Here is an 8,797-nt window from a genome sequence, read left to right as displayed (position 1 = left end):
TTGAGAGATTACATCTCATTGAATATGGACTAATTACTACTTTGTGCACAACATGATTAATTACTAGGTGATATATAATAATTTGATGCTAGTGACAGAGACTACAAAGTAAAAACCTTCTAAGGGTATATTTATTCATGCGACTAACAAAAATATTTTGTAAATGATAAAATTTAACCACTAAATTAATCATAATGTACTTGTATATATTTAAATATGTTATCATATTTTTTTCAACAAAATAATCAACCACTAGCATAACTAAATCTAATATAGTAGAATAATCAAAATTGATATCAAATAATAATTAAATATTTTTATAGTAGAATAATTAATTTTTTTGTGAACACTAAATGTACATCCTATTTAGTAACTAATTGGTGGCTTAACATGATTGTGTTAACAATCTTTTTAGCCAATGTATCGTTCTTTCTTTAATTTAGAATTCTAAAACTTATAACATAGCATTGGTCCCTTGCTAACAAAATTTGGTTAGCAAGGAAATATTTAGTTATTAGTTAGTGGACTGTACTAGGTAGACAATAGCTTTTGTGAACAATGTGAACAATAAGCTCTAAAATTGGCTCAATAAAATAAAAATACACTACACCCTCAAATTATCCACCTAAATCTTAATATTAGGATAACCATCTGCACACCTAGTAAATTAAACATCCGATATATCTATTGTTCACATTGTTTAGTATTTTCATTGTCTATTTGTACTTTTTTTTAGTTTTAAACTACACATTGATGAAATTATGGAAAATGTGTGAAATTAATGTTTTACAAAAATATAACAGTATGAGAGACTACAAAAGAAGGATTTGAATTGAATTAATTTAAAACCTCTAGAAATTCTAGAAACAAATTGTTGGTGACATACATGATAGAGATAATAGTGAGCAAAAGAACAAAATCCAGTTATAAGAGGCAAAGTTATGTATTAAGTTAGAGAAATTATGTTAATGGTAATGAATTTTGTTATTCTATTTCTAAGTAAGATACATTTAGATCAATATCAAATCATCTTTTTTTCTGTTTCATATTCACACAACTATATTCTTTTTCATCAAGATCATACCAAACTCTATAAATACAAAAAGAAAAAGAAAAATCTAACTTGTCAATAAACAAAGAATTTACAGAAAAAAAATAATGAAGAGACTGCAAGTAATTTCAATCTTGTAAACTCGACTTTGTTACTAATGTGTCTTTTTTTTAAATTTATTATCAAAATGTCATTCTTTTTAAACTAATTATTAAACACCACCTTTTGTATATTACTGCAAACAATCATAATAAAAAATGAAATAACAAATCATTTGTCATTATAATAAAAAGGTAGCATCTGGACAATTAGTTATAAAAAGGGTGATGTTTTGATAATAAATTTTGAAAAAAAAGTGACAGATTGGTAACTAAAAAAGCCTATAAACTCAACTGTAAGTTAGAATCCCTTGTTGTTGAAACCATTCAGGCATCTTATACTTTTCACGGAGCACATCTCTAACATCTTTCTGGTAAGATAGGTACTTGAGAAGTGGAAGAATCACATCTATAAGCTGTGATCATGCAAAAATAAAGACAGGAAAAAATGGTAAGAAATCAAAGAACAATGGCTTCGTTTGTATTTTAATTTTTCAAAATTTATACATATTGTGAAAATAGAAAGCAGAATCTATTTCTTTTATTGTTTCATTTCTTCTTCATCTCTATTATAGTGTGTATGTGTTCTTTTTAAAGAAAAAAAGATAAATAAATTTCTGAATTTTTAGCACAAAGATAAATAAACTCCTCGTCAAATTAAAATATAAAGTAAATTCCTAATTTTTGTAATCCGAAAACATGTAAGTTTTTTTTAACAAAGATTTGAATTCAATACGGAGAGACCTATGTATTTATCATTTACAAAAATCAAAGACTTATTTATGATTGAATTTGATGAGAGACTTAATTATTTTTGAGATAAAAGATTAGAGATTTATTTGTCAGTAGTTCATGTTTATTATATACAAAATATAAAAAAAGAATGAAAACCTAAAAAAATATATTTACTTGTGTGTCATGCGGTTTCCCAACAGAAAATGAGATGCATGGAATTCCATTTTCTGGTTGCAACAAAAAGCTAAAAGGATTGTTGTCTACAATAACAATGCGGCATAGATCATTTGTTATGCTGCTAAGATCTTTCACGTGTTCCTTATATTCCCTGTAATAAGCAGTGATTACATAATGGCTTCCGATAGCAAATTGAAACATGTTAATTGAATTTTAGAGTGATTGATATTTGAATTCAACAAACATTTTACTTAAAATGAGTAATTTTATACATCTAATATGACTTAAGTTCAATTAAGTTAAATAATAAGAATTGTAATAATACTAAGCATAATTGATTTTTGTTATTTTAGACTAACTTAGTTGAATTTAATTAACAAAAATATCTTCAAGAAATAATTACTTACGTGTTGGTAGTTGAGGAGCGATAAAGTCGTAAACGGAATCGATTTTCTCTGTCTATTCTATCAGTAACTGGACTAGCATAACCTACACAGAAATTTATAGAGGTATTTAAAATAAAGTTTGGTATATAATTGGCATAACTTTTATTATGTTATGAAAATGTGATTATAACTTGTTAAGTTTTGATTGCATTCTCTTTACAAATTCTTAAAAAGTGAGACTTGTTTGAAATAGAAATTTCATATTTAAAGTAGTAAAGTAAAATTTCAAGTTCTTGCATATTTTATAAAATTGTCATGTGTATATAAAAAATTATTTTTTAAATTAGTCATTCATATAAAATATATGTCGAGATATACAATATATATTAAAAATATTTAAATATTTATTTATAAATATACGATAACTAATTTAACAACTTATTTTTTAATGTATACATAACATTTTTATTTCACAACATATTTTTGTAATGTTATTAACTGGTTTCATTTTTTTATTAGTGTTTCTCCTTAACGTGTGTGAACAACTAAGCATTGATAATTTGATAGATAAATATGAATTAAATAACAAAAAATTAAAGAATTGAAATAAAAACAAAGATAGATAAGTTGAGAAAATTGGTACTCTTTGAAGCAAACCTTCAAGACCAGCAGTAAATAGCACCATGTCAGCAAATTCACTCAATTGCCTTAAGAATTCTTTTAGCCCAGGGCGCTCAAACACTGTAACATAACTAATTATTGGTTTTCCTTCCACTTCCTTGCCAAAACAAAAAAAGGGAAAATAAAAACCTTCCATATCAATACATAATTATAAAAAAAATACTTTAAATCTAGGCGAAGAAATCAAATACAAATATCTAGACAGTAATATTATTAAGTTTTTTTATTATCTACGTCTATTTTAAGAAAACATGTAAAACAGACATAGATAACCGAAAAAAATCTACGTAATATTATGATAATTAAGTAACACACCTTTTCAGAACATACACATTCCAGTTCCAGATCAAAACAATTCAAACCAGCCTTAATTGCTTTAGTACGTATTTCAGGTGACAAACTTGACCTCTCATATGCGCATACTAATGTTTCATCCAAGTCAAGCACTACCTGCAATAATATAATGCATTTGGTGACATCATTCAAAATGTTCAATAAAAACATAAAATTAACAAGAATTTGTGAAATAATTCATGTGTTGGCTCCTTAATTTGTATATATAGGTAGATATACTCTTTTTTCTTTTGAGTTTGGTCTCAATATATTTTTTATTAAGAGATTTTCATTGGTTATATGGTTATATGAGTTCAAAATTTTTAGTCTTAAGTTGGTCAGATAGATGGTGTACAATAAAATATGATAAACCCATCAAAATTTCCAAAAAGAATACTTGTATATACAAAATAAAATTAGTTAAACGACACATATACTTATATATACAAATATATAGTGACTGAATTGATGGCGGAATTTTGGTGGGCATATAAGATTTCTTTTGGCTTCAAAAAAGTTGAAAGGAAACAAAACAAAAGCATTGAGGCAAGTCCATCATTTGAAAACAAAAATACTATATTTTGAGTCATGTCAATATTTCAAGAGACAAAAAACACCGCATAAGTGATGATGATATAAACAAATACAATTTCTTTAGTACATAGTATAATTATCACAAAAAACGGGTGAAGATTATAACTAAATTGTAAAAGAATATGCATTGTGCATGGTATTTTACTTTTCTTTGTAAAAAGAATAACATGCACTTTTCATTAAAATTATCTATGTACTATTGTATGATCCTAAACAAATATTTACCGTGAGCCTCCGAAGAGGCAGAGAGACATGATGATAATGGCTACGATGGTTTGTGAAATGAAGAGGTATCTGGTGAATGGTGTTGGGAGAATGAGGCATATGACAATGATGATGAGAAGGGGAGAAAGAGAGTAATGAGTATTGGGCAAAGACTCCTTCAATTATCCCATAAAACATTTGGAAGAAGAAGTCCAACCAGTTTAACATCACCCTCCATGCATACAAATCCTCTGCTTTAGTAGTCCACTCGCCCATCGAATCGAATCAAATTAAATTAAATTAAATCAAATCAAATCAATGATGATTGATTAGTCAATGGATCAATCGGTAGTTAGGTAGAGCATGCATCGTGAACTTTTGTTCTTTCTTTGAGTTGTTCCAATAAATTGGTAGTTATTATGGTTATTAGATGCGCGGTTAGAAGAGTAATAAGGAGGAAGATGTGTTCTTATGATGTGCTGTGTGTGCAAGAGTGTTTTGCCTATTTCGGAATCAAAATCACAAATAAGTTTTGGTTGGCTTAAACTATAAAAAGAGGTCAAAAATTAATTTGAAAAATGCCCATGTTTAGTAACTTGACCCATAGTGTAACTATCTTTTTTTTTTATTGGTTACCCATGGTATCCCACAATTTAACAGGCCGAAGAATAATCCGTCGCGGATCGAAACTCCATTTAATAGTTTACTGTTGCCATATAAAAATCCATTATTAATTTGAAAAAAAGTTCATTTTAAATTTCTTGGTTGTGGGTAGAAAATAAGATTTAGGATCTTTACAGTTTTCTCTTTTTGGACCAAGAATCTTTACAGTTTACATAACATCATAGACATTGATTAAGACTCAAAATAAAGAACTGTGCTATGAAATCGACTTGGGCCTCAGCTCTCATTTTTGGATCAAGGACAGGGTCTCAGCAATTAAATTCAACACAACTGTATAAATTCAACACAACTGTATCTTTATTATTTATTTTATCTTTCTTAAATCCAATGAAAATTGGGCCAATACCAACTATTTAAAACCATCTATTACCCAAAACATTACAAAAGCCCCGAATGAATCCAGACCAAAGCTCCAAAAACTGAGAGTTTTAGCCTTTCAGGTTTTATTTTTTAACAAGCCGTTATATTTTTCTTTTTTTTTCTATTAGAATTATATTTATACTATTTTTTAATGTTTGTTGGCTTACTTTTAAGATAATTATATGATGTTTATTATTTGGGGTTTAATTTTTGTCTAATTTATTTTTTATAACAAATTTAAATATTTAAAAATTATTTATTTTTATAATTTTTGAATTAAATATTAATTTTTAATATTTTTTAACAAGTTAAACACCATCTTTTAGACACCATAATAATTACTTATTTTTAAATAACTAACTAGAGGGTTTCACATTTTTTAATATTGTCAAACTTAAAAGATTAACCTGCTAATTAGATTAACCATTTTTTTAAAAAAATTAAATAAAAATAAGCTAAATAAATTTTTTGACAGAAAAACAAAAAAAAAATAAAATTCATAACCTACTACTTATTTATTACCTCTAATAACAAGTCATTTTCTTAAAAAAAATGTTTATTCTATATTTTACTTATAACGCATTAATATTTTGTTATATATTTTACTTTTTTAAAAATATCTATAATAGAGAGTTTATATTTAAATGCTCCTCCAAATTTGTTAAAATATTTTTTTATATCAAAAGTCTTTGAAAAATTTTAAGAATGTATTTAATGTTTAATTTGATTTAATTTTATCTCGAAAGCTTAAAATAGTTTCAATACTTAATCCTTTTGTTCGATTTTTGGATGGTCAAAATAGTTAACACAATTTCTTTTCCAAATTACCATTCATATTGTAAGACCCAGAATATTTGAAAAGTCTTATTATGATCAAGCCTCAAATCCTACAGTTATTTATAGCCTTAATTTCAGAGATTATTTTATTAAAGATAATTAAGGCAAGTTTTGATTTATTGGATTTGAGATAAGTTATGATTTTTATCCAATTTCACAATTGTTGGATTATTTTCTATATTCAAATTTATAAAGTTGGTAGTTATGAAATAATAAGGATTTTATATGATTTGGATTAGATAAATAATACTTTAAATATTATTACTGCTATTTTGGAAAATGAAGAAATTAAGTATACCATTTCTAATTTTTAGATTTGGGCATTTTATTGAAAATGATTTGTGAAATTGATGAGTAAATAGTATTTTTCTATATACAATTAGTGTTGGATTTAATTTGGGTTTTCAATTACTTTATTACCCCTACATTTATTTGAAATTACAAAATTACCATTGAACCCAATTTTAACCTAACCCTAAAAACCTACCCGGTTCCCCTGACCCGGTTTCCCCAAACTGTTGCAGCCCCTCCTTTCTAACAGCAGCAGCAACACTTCTCCTTCCTCAAACCCATACCCTCAGCAATAGCAGCAAATCCTTCCCCTCTCCCCAACAGAATGCAACACACAAGGCTTCCCAGTTCCATGAGAGAAAGAGACTGAGGCAGAAAGGGAGTCGGAGAGACAGGGGCGGCGCCACAGCCCGGGGCTCACTGCCGTCGCAGTCGCCGTCGCGCCTCCTGCGATCAGCCTCGCCGTCCGTCCTGCTTTCCGTCAAGTCCGCCCCGCTGCTGACGTCGCCGAACCGGGCTGAGAGAGAGAGAGAGATCGAAGCGAGCCATGAGAGAGGGTGACGAGCGCGAGCCAGGACTGGGAAGGAGAAGCCACCGCCGCGCATCCTCGTTGCCGTCGCTGGAAGCTTGGCACTGCCGCCGTCCTTGCTGTGACTGGTGTTGCGCCGGAGGACCACCATCGCGGGAGCAAGGGAGGGAGCTCGCGGTGAAGAGAAAGGGGCGCTGTCTTGTGCGCTGCCGTCGCACTTGGATACCACCGCTGCTACTGCGAGCTCGCCGTCGCCGGAGCTGAGAAGTTGTTGTCCCTGCCAGCAACGAAGAAGAAGGGGGATGAAACCCCCTCCATGTCTGCTGTCTCGGTACGCTGAGAAAGAGATATCGCCGCCACGGCTAGTTGCCGGAAAAACCCCGCCGCCGTCGCCGGAAACACTGCCGGTAAGGGTTTTAGATTTAGTTTTCATTTGTTTAAGATTCTGGAAGCTTTATCGTCTCTGTATGTGGGTTCCAGGCACCATTGCCGGAGTCCGGTCGTCGCTGCCGCTTGGGGTGGCTGCCGGGCTGCCGCCGAACCGGTTTGGAGACTGCCACTGTTTCGGTTCAGCCGTTCCTCCTTCGGTTCGGTAAGCATTTTCGGTTTGAAAGTCTTTTGGTTACTATTCTGTTATCTCACGTTGAGGTTTGTGGCGTTAATTGCTATACGATTGAGTTTCGGTTGTTGTATGTTGCGATTAGAGTGTTGAGACTGTTGCGAAAGTGGCTTGGAACCGAGGTTTTGGCTGCTGGGATTTTGATTGTTTATCTTGGGTCGAGGCGAAAAGGATTATGTGACGCGTTTGGGTTATGGAATTGCGTTTTGAGGTAGGGGCGCTTTCCAAAAACTATGTTTTATGTATTGGAATTATTACATATGGATACTGATGTGAGATATTGTGTATTTAGTGATTGTATCTGCCTTATGTATTATTTGATTAATTCGAATGATTATGGATGTTGATTTGGCTGAATTGTTGTGCGGCTTGTGAAATGTAATGTTTGAAGTTGCTTCTTTAAAGATTTGAAATCTGAGTTTAATCCGTTGAGGATTGGTTTGATTTGAGTAAATTATTTTGATGATTTGAAAGGTCGAATGTACCTTTGAATTTAGCCTGGTTCATTTTAATTGATTTGGTTTTGGACCAGTGTTTTGGTTATTGAACCGTTTCTTTAAAGCTTTGGAAATGAGTTATATCGATTGATATTGAGTTGATTTTGAAATGATATCCTTGAGATACGCCACTGAGGCGATTGTTGGATTTAGCTTGCTTTAAATTGATTTCTGGTTTTGAGCTGTTGAAAAGGAATGAGAAATGGTTTAGTTGGGACCCGAACCGGGTGGCAAAAGTCCAAGTTTTAGGGGAGGTGCTGCCGAAATTTCTACAAAATCATACACTTGTTTGTAAGGTTATTTAAAAAGGGTTGGATTTGAGAAATTGTGTTATTTGATTTATTAAAAGACTATTTATGTTTTCAAGCTTAATTTATTTGATGAACCTTATACATTGAGTTCGGCTTATTTAGAACTGAACTATTTTTACCGTTTGAATCACTGAAGGAAAGAATGATACTTTAATATTGATTTCAATATAAAAAGGAGTTTTTAGTGATTTTTAAAGGAACCTAGACTTTTGATTGAGTAATCAAGTTTGAGGCATTTTGGAAGAGTTGGAAAAATGGGTTCCAAAAAGAAACCTAAAAGTGGTTTGATTCAAATGAACCGGTTCCGTTTCAAATGAGTTGATTTTGGACCGGGTTGGAACTTGTGATTTTGTATGATCGGTTTTATAATAAATTCAGTTTTATTTACTTGAACCGAGGATTTATGATTT

General features: G+C 30.8%; 1 protein-coding gene across 1 annotated transcript; it reads right to left on the bottom strand.

Moving 5' to 3' along the window:
* Positions 1 to 1,439: 1,439 nt before the first annotated feature.
* On the bottom strand, positions 1,440 to 4,535 carry LOC130940065 (uncharacterized). Its single transcript, XM_057868114.1, has 6 exons — positions 4,281 to 4,535; positions 3,444 to 3,578; positions 3,105 to 3,225; positions 2,469 to 2,550; positions 2,059 to 2,212; positions 1,440 to 1,565 (listed from the first exon to the last, which is right to left on the bottom strand). The coding sequence occupies exons 1-6, from the start codon at positions 4,533 to 4,535 to the stop codon at positions 1,440 to 1,442; spliced, it is 873 nt and encodes a 290-aa protein (XP_057724097.1).
* Between the last annotated feature and the right edge of the window lie 4,262 nt (positions 4,536 to 8,797).

Source organism: Arachis stenosperma, chromosome 7, assembly GCF_014773155.1.
Source record: "Arachis stenosperma cultivar V10309 chromosome 7, arast.V10309.gnm1.PFL2, whole genome shotgun sequence".
NCBI classification, from domain to species: domain Eukaryota; kingdom Viridiplantae; phylum Streptophyta; class Magnoliopsida; order Fabales; family Fabaceae; genus Arachis; species Arachis stenosperma.
Note: the sequence above shows the minus strand (reverse complement) of the source record. Positions and strands in the feature narration are given on the sequence as shown.